We start from the raw sequence: 14,044 nt of genomic DNA on the forward strand, positions 1-14,044 counted from the left end.
AAAACAGATATATAAATTGTAAAAAATAAAGCTAACTACTTTACAGATTTCACCTATTGCAGGTTATTTTTAGAGCGTAACCCCTGCGATAAACGAGGAACCACTGTATTTATGGAAAATTGCAGTGCTGGAGCTTGTGGGCGGAGCATTGGACTGAATCGCACAGCTAATACTAAAGAGAGGGCCCGCTAGAGATTGCTAGATTGCTCAAACGTGCATGAATGATATCTAAAACCTCTTCAGGCATGTTCTTAATAATGGAACAATGTCATAACATGGAGGAAAGCTCTAAAGCCTATTTTGCATAATACCTCGTCTTTAAGGAGAATTTAAGGAGGAGAGTGAAAGCAGCAGCTCTCACCTGTTTGATGAGTGTGTAGTTCGAGCCGTCCAAGTTAAGCTTCCTTAAGTAGTACCGGTTGGCAAAGATTAGGAAAGGCTCTTCATCTGTATTTAAGTAAAGAAGAAAAGTTAAACCCAAAAAATGACCAAACTGGGAAAGAATGTCAAAATTTGGGAGATTTTTCAGTAAATCCAGATCCGTGTTATGACTGTAACGCATCTGTCTCGTGTTCTGACCTGACGTGGACTTGCAGATGGTGGGGTTGTTGGGGCTCAGTACAAAGCCGTCTACACAGAGGCAGTGGAAGCTCCCGTGGGTGTTGATGCAGCGTTGGGTGCACGGGTACGAGGTGCTGCACTCATCTATGTCCACGCACGTTTTCCCATCATCCTTCAGTCTGAAGCCAGGGTGACAACGGCACTGTGAGACACAACACACAAGTATAAAGACCAGCCTGAAAATAAGGGAATTAAATACTCATACAACAGAGGGCCCACATGCCACCAGCAGTACCACAACTTGAGGAACAGTTTTATAGTAAAGATTCATTACATCTTTTATGCTCGATTATTTGCCCACTTGCTTAGACAGTTTGCCTATATCAGTGGTTCTCAATGATTTTCTGTCACGCCACCTCGAGGAAGAAGAAAACATTTCATGCCCTGCCACCCCACAGAACCACTCCAAAACGTGGACAAATCTCACGCTCTCCTTCAGTCGCCTACATACCAGAGTTTTAGTTGTGTCTCTAAAGCGACTCCTGGGACATACGCAGCAGCAGCATGTGTCCGTCCGTAATCCGAGCTGAGCTCACCTGCGTCATGAGGCGATCCTTTCCAGTGTCCTCCTCGTCCTTAATGATGTCCGTGTTATATTTCAGGGCACTTTCGTCACCCAGAGTGACAGAAACCACATCTAATGCACTAGTATGGTGTGTTTTTTTTTGCACTGAGCAGTTTGATATGCCGCCTTATCAGTGTTAGGGAGTAACAGATTACATGTACCAGCATTACATAATCAGAGTACAAATTATGAGTAACTGTATTCAGTTACAGTTACTGTTTCAGTGAGTGGTAATTGGATTACAGTTACTTTGTTGAAATAAATGGATTACACGGCAGTATTTTCCTCTTTTCACATTTTGGGCTAAACCAGAACTAAACCAGAACTAAACCAGGACTAAACCAGGACTAAACCAGGACTAAAACCAGGTCTAAACCAGGACTAAAACCAGGTCTAAACCAGGACTAAACTAGGACTAAAACCAGGTCTAAACCAGAACTAAATCAGCACTAAACCAGGAATAAACCAGGTCTAAACCAGGTCTAAACCAGGACTAAAACCAGGACTAAACCGGGACTAAACAATATAACACCTAACAGTAGGGTGGACATAACTGAAGGCAGTAATGATCTCATATAGAAAGTATGTATCAATAATATTTTTAATATGGTTAAGGAAAGACTGGGCTTTTTATTTTCTTTTAGCAGACAAAACTTTTTATGTCATTTTAAAAAGCATGACAATATCAAATAATCCAAAGTATTCAGATTACATTACTCACTTTAAGTAACTTAATGGATTATGTTACAAACTACATTTTGGGGTATGTAATCTGTAATCTGTAGGGGAATACATTTTAAAAGTAACCATCCCAACACTGCACCTTATATGATACTAACAGAGCTCGCTGGTTTACTGAAGTAGCATTCACAAAGCAGGATGATTGATGGCAATATTCGGCACGTTTTTGCTGAAAAAACTCAAGAGTCTTGTGACTGGGGTGTAATGTCTTTAAGTGACAGCATAATTTATTTGGCTTCATGCTGTCCACTGCCCACATTTTTAGACTTGGTAAACACAGCGGTCTTTCCTCATTTCCCACCATAGTCACAGTGAAGCCTAGTCCTACGTACGCTTCGTCATATTTCGTTGTCTTAACTTTCAGGAGACTACCTCTCGTTTGTTTCAGTATCTCCGTCTTTCTCCGCCTTTCTTTTCATCCCTGTTAAATATTTTTCCAGGGTGTCTCTTGAGGGTTTGTTCACTGCACTTCATATTTCTTGCTCTGTGCTGTATGTGCGTATGTCCTGTGCAAAAAACCCAACACTATCACACTAATACTCCCTGTGCACACTCTGATAATGAAAGCGCCATCCATACTGTAGTGGATGTGCAATTACACTTTTTTCTAGTACAGCAAAAAAAAAAAAAGCATGTTCCACACACGTCCCCCCGGCATCGTGCCCCACCATTTGAGAAGGACTGGAATATACTAACTCCTTTTGTGGTTGAGCCTTACCTTGAAGCCGATCTTGAGGTCCTGGCAGAGCTGGGAGCAGCCGCTGAGTTTGCTGTTCAGACACTCGTTAATGAAACAGTTGAGTTCGTCTGATCCGTCTCCACAGTCGTCTTTATGATCACACAGTAACGTCTCATTCACACAGTTTCCATTGGTGCAGGAGAAGGCTGTGCCGTTGCATTTCTTTTCTGTGACAAACAAGCAGATCCTTTCATTATAATTAAAATACTATTGAGTCATGCAGTCACACATTCATGGCATTTAGTATAATTAGGAGAAAACAGTTGATACGCTAATTATATTAATGAAGAAACTGTAAAAGAGTTTGTTTTGTCACCTGTCCCGGTGCAGTGTGGGTTTTTGGGGGCCTCGTCTGAGCGGTCATGACAGTCGAAGTCTCCATCACACTCCCACGAGCTCTGGATCAGACAGCGGCCATTTGCGCACTGGAACTCATTTGGTCCACACGTCGGGTACTCTGAAACACAGTCACATCAAGGAAATGTTATAACTGTGTAACCTTTTCTCAAGGGGAGGACCAGGTTCACTGACATGTTATTATATTATATGAAATATAAGTAGTTTTAACAGTGTATAAATAATAAAATCTATTAAAGGTGTATTTGTGTGTCCGTACCACACTCCGGAGACTCGTCAGAGCCGTCGCTGCAGTCTGTGTCGTGATCACAGACGAAGTGTTTGGGGATGCACTGCTGATTCTGACACATGAACTCATTACTGTCACACGTGTTGTTGAAAACTGCAACAAAACATTTTGACAACATTTAAAAACAGAACAGTAATATACAATCATTGTCAAAAAGAGGCAAATATAAATGTGAGATCCAAATGATCTAATAATGAACAAACTCAAAAGCTCAAAAAGTGAAATCATAACAAAGGAGAAATTCAATTCTATCAACTGGAGAAAAGTTTTTTGATCAAATACGTTTCACAGTCATCCAAGCTGCTTCATCAGTTCTCTAAAAAACTTTCTTAAGTAAAGAGCTTACCGTATTTTTCGGACTATAAGTCACGTTTTTTTTTTCATGATTTGGGTGTTCCCTGCGACTGCGGTGTACTCTGGTGTGACTTATATATTAAAATTTTCAGACTAACAGCCGCGAGAGGCTCTAGTCTTGTGTGTCAGTATCTAGTACTACTATTACTCCTGTACCACTGTCACTTCACTCTCTACTGCACATGTCTCCTGTAGAAAACGCCGCTGTCTTGTCGCAAACAGTGAAATCTGCAGCCGAAAACGGTAATTGAGCAGCAGAAATAAAGTTTGGAGTGAGTGATAAACTTGTGAAGGACTAGAGGAAAGCGGGGATGGAGAGTACAGCTTCACGATAACTGGGAGGATGCACTATGTAACTTTCCTGGAAGTCACTGGATAAATCACCAAAGCCTGAACTTCAATGACAAAACCATCCTGTCGGGATTCAAAAAGGCCGGAATAATTCTAACTGGAACTGATGCTGAGTCTGACGACAGTGACACAGAAGAGGAAGCAGAGCTCCGTTTACCTCATGGATCTATGGTTTATCTCCAGAGGTCGAGCAGAAGAGACACCGAGGATGAAAAATTCTATGGATTTAGTGATTTGGAGTGAGATGGAGAGTTTGGTAAACTTATGTTCTGTTGTTTATGCTATAGTTATCTGAAGAACTGTTCATATGTGACGTTAACATATTAACGCCTGTTCAGTCTGTTTTTCTTTATTCTATTGCTATTACTAGAACTTGACTTTCAAGATGAAACGTCGGTTCTTGGTCTCTTATTTTATAAAATACATTTCCCCAAAAAGTGCGACTTACATATGTTTTTTTGTTCTTCATTGCACATTTTTTGGCTGGTGCAACTTATACTCCAGAGCGACTTATAGTCTGGAAAATACGGTACTTACTACTACTACTACTACTACTACTACTACTACTACTACTCTGATACTTACCAGAAATCAGAAAAAAAGTAAATAAATAAACCTAAACCACCCCTTAATCTAAAAACTAAGACTAAAAGCAAGCTCAGTGTTCAGATTTCAAGTTATTAAAACAAATGTACATAGAGTTTTTGTACATATTGATATTGTGTTATAGTTTTGTACATATTCTTTTAAATCAGTATAGAGTCTAAATCCCTCTCACCACATCCAGCCTTGACGCTTTCATCGGCTCCGTCCGGACAGTCTTTGTCCCCGTCACACTTCCACCTCTGGGGGATGCACACGTGAGATGACGGGCAGTGGAACATCTCCGGACTGCACGTCTTTGTTTCTAAATACAAACAGAGATAAATATGCATTACTTTAATTAACTATTAGCTTGTAATATTCGCGTTTTGTCACGGTCTTCCATATCTCTGATGCAAACCGTTTATCTGGGTCTATAATTACATTTCAAGAGCTCTCAGAACAAATGAATACTAAATATATTTTGAAGGGTTTAAAATGTAAATGCAAGAAACAGTTAGAATCAAATATGCAATTAATCTGCCCTTCAACTGACGCAAATGAAAACCTAATTAGAAAGAAGAGAAAACAACACATAATGAATTTGTATGAACAGTTGTCTGATAAGATTGTCCAGATACAAATGCAATAAAGCAACACTGGACAGTCAATAAGATGAAGAATATCAAAATGAAATGATGTCCTAATGCATCCTTCAAGGCCATGGGGGCACATCATCAGGAGCAGTGGACCCATCTCAGGTCAGGATTACCTCAACTAGAAGATTGTACCTAGTGTGCATGTTTTGGATTGAACATAGACAGGGTCAAGAAAAATTAATTTCTAGGCATTATTATTGATGAAAAACTTAATCGGAAAGAACACATACAATATATACTTACTAAAATTTCAAAAAGCATAGCAGTTTTTGGTAAGGCCAAATATTTTCTGAACAAGAAAGTTCTACAGACACTTTATTGTTCTTTAGTTGCACCATATTAAAGAGCCCATCTCATGCAAAATAACTCTTTTCACATTGTATCTTCTGCACATAAACAAGCACAATTTGGGTTTTGGAACATCCATTACACAATAGTTATGAAATCTTACTGATTTCTTGGAGACAGTCACAGACCAGGAACTATGAAAGGCCGACTATTGCTCATCCCCCCGCCCGTCCTGAGAAAGCACAGGCTCCGCCCTCCAAACGTGACATAGGCAACGAGTGAGCCGCCCTTCCTCCACCCATCTCAGGAAGGGAGGGGGAGACAGGCGTGCCACCCTGATAGTGGTAGGAATAAAATTTTTTTCATCATGGCGATACAGCGCGTTCAGCCGCATGTGTTGGACCTGGAATCGGACGAGGACTTTGAGGAGCACGAAGTTCAAGCACCGCGTCAAAATCAGCAGAACATTATTGATTGGTAAAGTATTAATAAACACTAGTAGATAAACTTATTATATCGTGTACACTGCAGTGTAGAACAATGAGCTTATGCTGTCGCTTCTGTTTAGGTGTTCATGTGTAAATTGTCAGCCGATGTGGGGTGGAGGCGGAGGCGATGGAGCGGGGGAAGGGGGCGGGTGCGAAGCACTTTCTGCTACGTCAAACGCGTTATAGGTGTATCTGCCACGTCATCGTTGTAGCAGCTTTAGTTTGTTGTCATGTGGGAGGGTGGCAGAAATACTCTGATTTTTTTTTCAGTTTTTTTTTTACAAATTGCAATCTAAAAACCACTTCTGTGACAAATACAAGGCCCACACATCACGCTTAGAAGGTAGAAATCTCTGAGGTGCTTCGTGCACCTCAAAGTCCTCGTCCGATTCTGGGTCCAACACATGCGGCTGAACGCGCTGTATCTCCATGATGAATAAAAGTTTATTCCTACCTCTATCAGGGTGCACGCCTGTCTCCCCCTCCCTCCCTGAGATGGGTGGAGGAAGGGCGGCTCACTCAGAGCCTACATCACGTTTGGAGGATGGAGCCTGTGCTTTCTCAGGACGGGCGGGGGATGAGCAATAGTCGGTCTTTCATAGTTCCTGGTCTGTGACTGTCTCCAAGAAATCAGTAAGATTTCATAACTATTGTGTAATGAATGTTCCAAAACCCAAATTGTGCTTGTTTATGTGCAGAAGATACAATGTGAAAAGAGTTATTTTGCATGAAATGGGCCCCTTAAGTTAAGTACATTGCGATTGGTAATTAGAAAAACAACAACTCAACAACAACAACAACAACAACTATTAGCATATGGATAAGGTGATTTAGCTGAGAAAATTTGAATTATTCCCTCTTTAAAATGAATGAACTGTCTCACGTCATCTGCATTCAGACCTTCTCAAGCTGTTCTGTGTGTCATTATAAATGCATTCATTTTAACAATAATTGCTCCACAATAATTTGACATCCAGACAGGTTACATAAAAGGTCATATAAAATGTGAAGAGACTGACTGCACTGGCTGCCCTCGTCGCTGGCGTCTCCACAGTCGTCAGCTCCGTCACAGACCCAGCGGTTGGGGATACAGCGCTGGTTCCCACACTCGAACTGAGAGCCCGTGCAGAATTTATCTAGAGAAGAAACAGCATAGTTAGACCAAAAGGCAGATCTATGCAAAGTTATTCTGAATGGAATACTTTAGAATAGGCTTAGTATAAAATGTAGTGCACATTTCCCTGTTTGGGCACCCAGACTCGCTTACAGTCACACATATTTCTTGTTGTACAATTTTTGTGATGTAAATTATGCAGCACTTCACTTTTACTTTACAAAGTGTCTTTAGAAAATGGTTCTGTTATGCCATAATTCAGTATAACTCTTTTAAATTCAGTTCTTACTGCATTATTGCCTCTGAATAGGTTGCAACAACTTGAACTTTACTGAATCAACATAAACATTACCCTCTAAAGGCTAAAGCATGGAAATTGAACATTCATGTTCAGGGTTCTCACTTTTTCACAAAATTTCAAAACTTTTCCATGATTTTTTCATGACCTAAAGTGAATTTTCCATGACTTTACGGCACCTACATGTGTAGAACTGATCAGACTTTTAGGGCTAAATATGAAATGTGAACTCTTTCCACTCACCTTATGGTTTGAGATTATAGTTTTTGAACATTCAAAATCCTGTCAGTGCATTTATTGTCGTCCCTTTTAAACAAAAGGTGCAGACATTCAGAAATAATCAGAATATCCTCATGGGAATTTAAAAGAACGCTGGAGTTGTATGAAAGACATACTAAAATTCCATGAGTTTTCCAAAACTTTCATTGAATTTTAAAAATTCCATGACTTTTCCAGGATTTCCATGACTGTGTGCACTACCTGATTGTTTTACGCCATACTGTGGAATATTATAGCCAAAGGAACAACAATTCCATGGAAATAAGCTGGAGGAGTCAAAAAGAAAAAGATATATTCTATTCAAATAATTCTACATTTTGGACTTACTTTTGTCAGTTTACAGACAATGGTTAAAGTAGATTTGTAGATCAGGAGTTTGACTATGACCACTGTATTTAATGTGTACACTTGGCAGCATCCACATATTAGAGTAAAAGTATTGTATTTTGTACTGTACGTTTGTATTGTCCTATAGTGTCTGTCCTTGTATTGTCCTATGGTGACTGACTAAAACAGATATGTCAAACTCAGGCACTCAGTATTTGACCCACGAGATCATATCAAATATGTATTAGACCTGGCCCACAGGCTATAGAGACATTATTTATTTAAAGTTTTATTATTATTTTATATTGTGCTTGTTCTGGATTCAGTGTTTATGCAAAATTATTACTAAACATTTATTTTAATAAGAAAAAACGTAACATTACATATCTCGAAAGAAGAGAAAAAATGCAGATATTGTTGAAATTTTTCAATAAATATTTGGCCCACGACTTAGTCACAATATTAATTTGGGCCTCTGTGAATCTGAGTTTGACACGTTTGGACTAAAAGCATATTACACATATTAGAGTAAAAATATATTACACATATTAAAGTAAAAGTATAGTATTGTCCTATAGTATTTGCTTACTATGCCTTGTCTGCCCCATCACATATTACAGCAAAAGTATATTACACATATTAGAGTAAAAGTATTCTGTGATCCTATAGTGTACCTAGTCCACCCCGTCACATATCAGAATAAACATACAGTATAATACACACATGAGAGTAAAAGTACTGCATGATCTGGTAGTATTTGGTGACTGACCACAGTGCGCCTCGTCCGCCCCGTCCTCACAGTCGTGCTCCTTATCGCAGGTCCAGCTCATGGGGATGCATCGGCCGCTGGGACACGCAAAGAACGGAGCCTGGCACTTTATCTTCTCGCTCCCTGAGGTTCAAACAGAAGAGGAAATTAAAACTTAAGCAAGCACAAAGTCACACAAGACAAAAAAGAAAAGAAATATGCAGCCAGTCCCTCGCCAAACACAATTTAATGGATGGAAATACAGAATGGATTTGTCTGTCATCCAGAAGAATTAACTGGGATTTCTTTTTGCTCTATAAGGTTCATTTTGTACTTTTGTCACAGTTTAGGAAAACACGAAAATGTCTTCACTACTTCTACTACTTCTACTACTTCTACTGCTGCTACTGCACTAGTGCACTTATTGTTTATACTGCAACTACTACTACTACTACTACTACTACCACTACGTGTTCAACTGAAGTTACAACTACTATGATGGCAATTACTATGAGCAGTTTCTATTGATACAACTATTACTATTACTGCTACTACTACTACTACTATTACTGCTATTACTATGACTACTATTACTACTACTGTTACTATTACTACTATTACTGCTATTACTATGACTACTATTACTACTACTGTTACTATTACTACTATTACTATTACTACTACTACTACTACTACTACTACTGTTACTATTACTACTATTACTATTACTACTACTACTACTGCTACTGTTACTATTACAACTATTACTATTACTGCTACTACTACTACTACTACTACTGCTACTACTACTACTACTACCACTATTACTACTATTAATATTACTACCACTGCTACTACTACCACTACCACTACTACTACTACTACTACTACTATTACTATTACTACTACTATTATTACTATTACTACTAGTACTAGTACTACTTCTATTACTACTACTACTACTACTACTACTACTACTACTACTACTATTACTACTATTGCTATCACCACTACTCCTCCTACTACTACTACTACAATTATTACTGTTTCTATGTGTTCAACTTGTGCTACTACAACTACTACTTCTCCTTCATGTAATATATTACTGCTCCTATTACTGTTACTACAATACTCTTAGTCCTACTATGACTCCTCCTACAACTCTTCCCAATACTACAACTACTTCAACTATTAAACTACAGGTATTACTTCAACTATCCCTAATACACTTTGTGATTTTATAATTTCCCCAAAAAACAGTTATTAGTTATATTTTTTGTGACACTTGTACTTATTATTTAATCAAATCCCATTGGCAACATTTTTCTGTGTTAATCCGGAGTTTTCCATGACTGTCAGTGATACCTGGACAGTTGCGTTCGTCAGAAAAGTCTCCACAGTCGTTGGCGCCGTCACACTGCCAGGAGGGGGCGTAGCAGAGCGTGGTGAACTCACACTTCTGAAAGGTCACGCCCTTCACGCCCAGGTGGAAGTAATTGTAGCAGTCTGTGGCAGCTGGGACACAGGACACAAGGATATTTTAAGGTCAAAAGATTTTTTCACACAGAAAAGCCTTTTATCTACTCTTGTGTAAGGAGCTTGCAGTGTTTTAGTCTTGAATTAAAAGCCCTGTACCAGATTTTTTCCATGTATTTGAGCAGAACACATGGAATGTCCATTTTGGTCCTTGAAAAAGAGATTCCAATTTCAATGAGTTTTTTCATGTGGTTAAAAAATAATAATAAAAATAGTCTCGTCAGTATGCACTGTTATGCAATTCTTGAGGTTAAAATAAGTCTGCTGTGTACTGTCTGCATCTAAATAGTAAATGGTCACATTTTTATACGGCGCTTTTCCACTTTCAAGGCACTCAAAGCGCTTTACAACAAGGATCCACTCACCCATTCACACACACACTCACACACCAGGGGGAGAGGTGAGTTAAGTGTCTTGCCCAAAGGCACAACACCAGCATTGGGACTCTGGACTCGCACTGCTAACCCTCGAAACATTGGATCCGACCCCTCAACCAATGATTTTTATATCGAGAGCAGGAATTGAACCGTCAAACGGTTTTTTTGTCTGATAATCAGGAAGCACACAGTTAGCATGGTAGTTGTTAAAATTGCAGAATAGATGCATCAAGAATCTCGGACTTCCGGTCATTGCACAATGCATACTGGGAAGGATTTTCTGAAAAAGTGAGCCTCAAACTGCCATGTTTGTTTTCCCAGTGGGATGAGTCTATTGACAAAGTCGATCTTTTCCAGTCTTTTGAACCATATCACTTTTGTTTCTGGTTCTGATATTGTCATATTTTAGTTTTGGGATTCAGACATCGTAATTGTGTGGTTGTTGGATCCTAACACCGAAAAACGGCTTGAGAAATGTGTTTGCGAAGTCCATAAATGCAAAAGGGAATCAGATGTGTATGACTGCAAACCTCTGTTCAAACTGTTTCTCTTCCCAGCGGAATTGAAAAATAGTGAAAGGTGAAGGCGATGGGCAGGACTGATCCACAGGAAGGACGGAAAAGGAAACCTTTGACTGCCTAAATCATCCCGAGTTTGCAGCAAATATTTTGTATGTTGAGCGCCAACAAAGCAAAACCCCGATCCCTCGCTCAACCTCGGTGATGAATTTAAAAAGTCAACACCAAAGTGAAAGGCACCAGGTGCTCGCCAAGAAACACCTTCCCTGCAAAGAGATCAAGACGTGATGTTGCTGTAAAACCACAAGAACAAGAAAGTGCGAGCTCAGTCTGTTTGTCTTCTGCACCTCTCGATTAACAAACAGGATCCCTTTTTGTTGGCGCTCCACATACAAAATGTTCGCTGCAAACTCAGGATGATTTAGGCAGTCAAAAGTTTCCTTTTTGGTCCTTCCTGTGGATCAATCCTGCCCATGGCCTTCACCTTTCACTATTTTTTAATTCCATTGGGAAGAGAAACAGTTTGAACAGAGGTTTGCAGTCACACACATCTGATTCACTTTGCATTTATGGAGTTCGCAAACAAATTTCTCGAGCCGTTTTCCGGTGTTACGATCCAACAACCACACAATTGAGATGTCCGAATCCCAAAACTAAAATATGACATGGTGGTTTGATGCTCAGTTTTCCAGAAAATCCTTCCCAGTATGCATTGCACAATGACTGGAAGTCCGAGATTCTTCATGCATCTATTTCTATGACGGTAAATTATGCTTTGTGAAAAGTGTGAATAACTTTGGACCACTGCAAACTGTTTAAAATTTTCCACGTTTTGAAGACAGTAAAAATAAGACACAAGACTATTAAAGTGCATTACAACATTAAAGTTACATAAGTAGCTTTCATGTTGTCGCTGTACATGTTGTCATTAACTAAACCAAAAAGTCATAAAACTAAAAATAAACAGACTTAACATAGCCCGAGTTGACAGAGTAATCTAAACTTACTGCAGTTCATCTCGTCACTGGCGTCGTCGCAGTCCACTTTCTGGTTACATTTACTGGAGTTGGAGATGCAGCTTCCGTCTCGGCACTGGAACTGATCGGCCGTGCACAGAGTGGCTGAGACAGAGCGAACAGAGGAGACAGGCCGAGTGACGAACAGGGCAATTAAAGCAGACACAGGAAATACAAGAGGGTTTATTGAAAAGATGGACGCACTGAGGCAGAAGAACGAATGAAATCTCATCACCACATCTGATACTACTACTTCAGCTACTAATACTGCTACTTCGACTGACAATATGGCTACTATTACTAGTACTACTACAAGAACTACTACTGTTGGTGCTACTGCTACTACTACTGTCTCCACCACTGTTGGGCAAGTTAGTTACTGCATTACTTTTAAGTTACTCTCACCAAAATAACTGTGAAGATGCTGAACTTTTGCGCCGTATATGGACTAAACCAGGACTAAACCAGAACTGAACTGAAACCAGGACTAAACTAAACCAGAACTGGAATCTGAAAAACCAGAACTGAACAGGACTAAACCAGGTCTAAACCAGGACTGAACCAGGACTAAACTAGGTCTAAACCGGTCTAAACCAGGTCTAAACCAGAACTAAACCAGAACTGAACAGGATTAAACCAGGTCTAAACCAGGACTGAACCAGGACTAAACTAGGTCTGAACCAGGTCTAAACCAGGTCTAAACCAGAACTAAACCAGAACTGAACCAGGACTAAATCAGGTCTAAACCAGGACTGAACCAGGGCTAAACTAAGTATAAACCAGGTCTAAACCAGGACTAAACTAGGACTGAACCAGGACTAAACCAGAAATGAACCAGGACTAAACCAGGTCTAAACCAGAACTGACTCAGGACTAAACCAGGTCTAAACCAGGACTAAACCAGGACCAAACCAGGACCAAACCAGGACTAAACTTGGACAAGAACTTGGAATCTAGGACCGCCCCTGAGAGAACCCCGAGCCGAGTCCGTGGAACAGGGTGTCTGTAAGGCGTGATCGGGTGTGAGCTGCGATTAGCCCTGTGGAGCGCGGAGTTCTGCGCCGGTCCTTTCGCTCACAGTCACCCAATGGTCTACACGGGCGCATCTCTGCTGTTTCACTGCTGCTGATATTGCGGTGATTTTAGTGAATTTGTATGAAGAAAAACGAAAAACCCACCACTTCAATCCAGGTTAAAAATGCGTGTTACTGACATTTGTACCAAGTAAAATATTACTATTTCTTTCCCTGTTATGCCACATTACTGCGTTACAGCAAAAAACAATGCATTACAGTAATTGATTAAGTTTATAATGCGTTACTCTCAACACTGGTCACCACTACTACAACTATTACTACAACCACTCCTTTGGTAGCTACCATAACTACTATTACTGGTATTGCTTCAGTAACTTCAGTTATAATTGCAGTGACTGTGATCACTACAACTGATACTTCAGCTTGTACTACTATGTTGAATACGACAGCTACTACATACTCTTAGTGTTATTATGAGTACTGCAGTAACTGTTTCTAATACTGAATCCCAAACTACTGGTATTGCTTAAACTAAATACATGACATTGAAATAAAACAGCTGTAGTTGCTGGACTCACCGTTGCAAAAAAGCTCATCTGAATTGTCTCCACAGTCGTTCTGACCGTTGCACCAGGAGCCGTGTCCCACACAGCGTCCGTTCACACAGCGTCTGTATCCTTTCTTACACACACGGTTAGCTGCACACGACACATGAGAACATAATACAGAGTCAAATGTCAAACAGGATGTAGAAGATGAA

General features: G+C 39.9%; 1 protein-coding gene across 1 annotated transcript in view; it reads right to left on the reverse strand.

Annotated features, from left to right (window-relative positions):
* Positions 1–14,044, reverse strand: part of LOC110171260 (low-density lipoprotein receptor-related protein 1-like) — a 363,394-nt gene that overhangs the window by 42,572 nt on the left and 306,778 nt on the right. The window contains exons 47-57 of the mRNA XM_055160387.1: positions 13,863–13,982; positions 12,239–12,352; positions 10,166–10,315; positions 8,822–8,944; positions 7,054–7,170; positions 4,796–4,924; positions 3,283–3,405; positions 2,983–3,123; positions 2,646–2,833; positions 580–763; positions 362–447 (exon numbers count right to left, since the gene is read on the reverse strand). Of these exons, the coding sequence (XP_055016362.1) occupies positions 362–447; positions 580–763; positions 2,646–2,833; positions 2,983–3,123; positions 3,283–3,405; positions 4,796–4,924; positions 7,054–7,170; positions 8,822–8,944; positions 10,166–10,315; positions 12,239–12,352; positions 13,863–13,982 (1,475 nt within the window). The remainder of the gene's footprint in view (positions 1–361; positions 448–579; positions 764–2,645; positions 2,834–2,982; positions 3,124–3,282; positions 3,406–4,795; positions 4,925–7,053; positions 7,171–8,821; positions 8,945–10,165; positions 10,316–12,238; positions 12,353–13,862; positions 13,983–14,044) is intronic.

The sequence above is a fragment of the Boleophthalmus pectinirostris genome, unplaced genomic scaffold (assembly GCF_026225935.1).
Source record: "Boleophthalmus pectinirostris isolate CB_2022bp ecotype Guang Dong unplaced genomic scaffold, ASM2622593v1 HiC_scaffold_3, whole genome shotgun sequence".
NCBI classification, from domain to species: domain Eukaryota; kingdom Metazoa; phylum Chordata; class Actinopteri; order Gobiiformes; family Gobiidae; genus Boleophthalmus; species Boleophthalmus pectinirostris.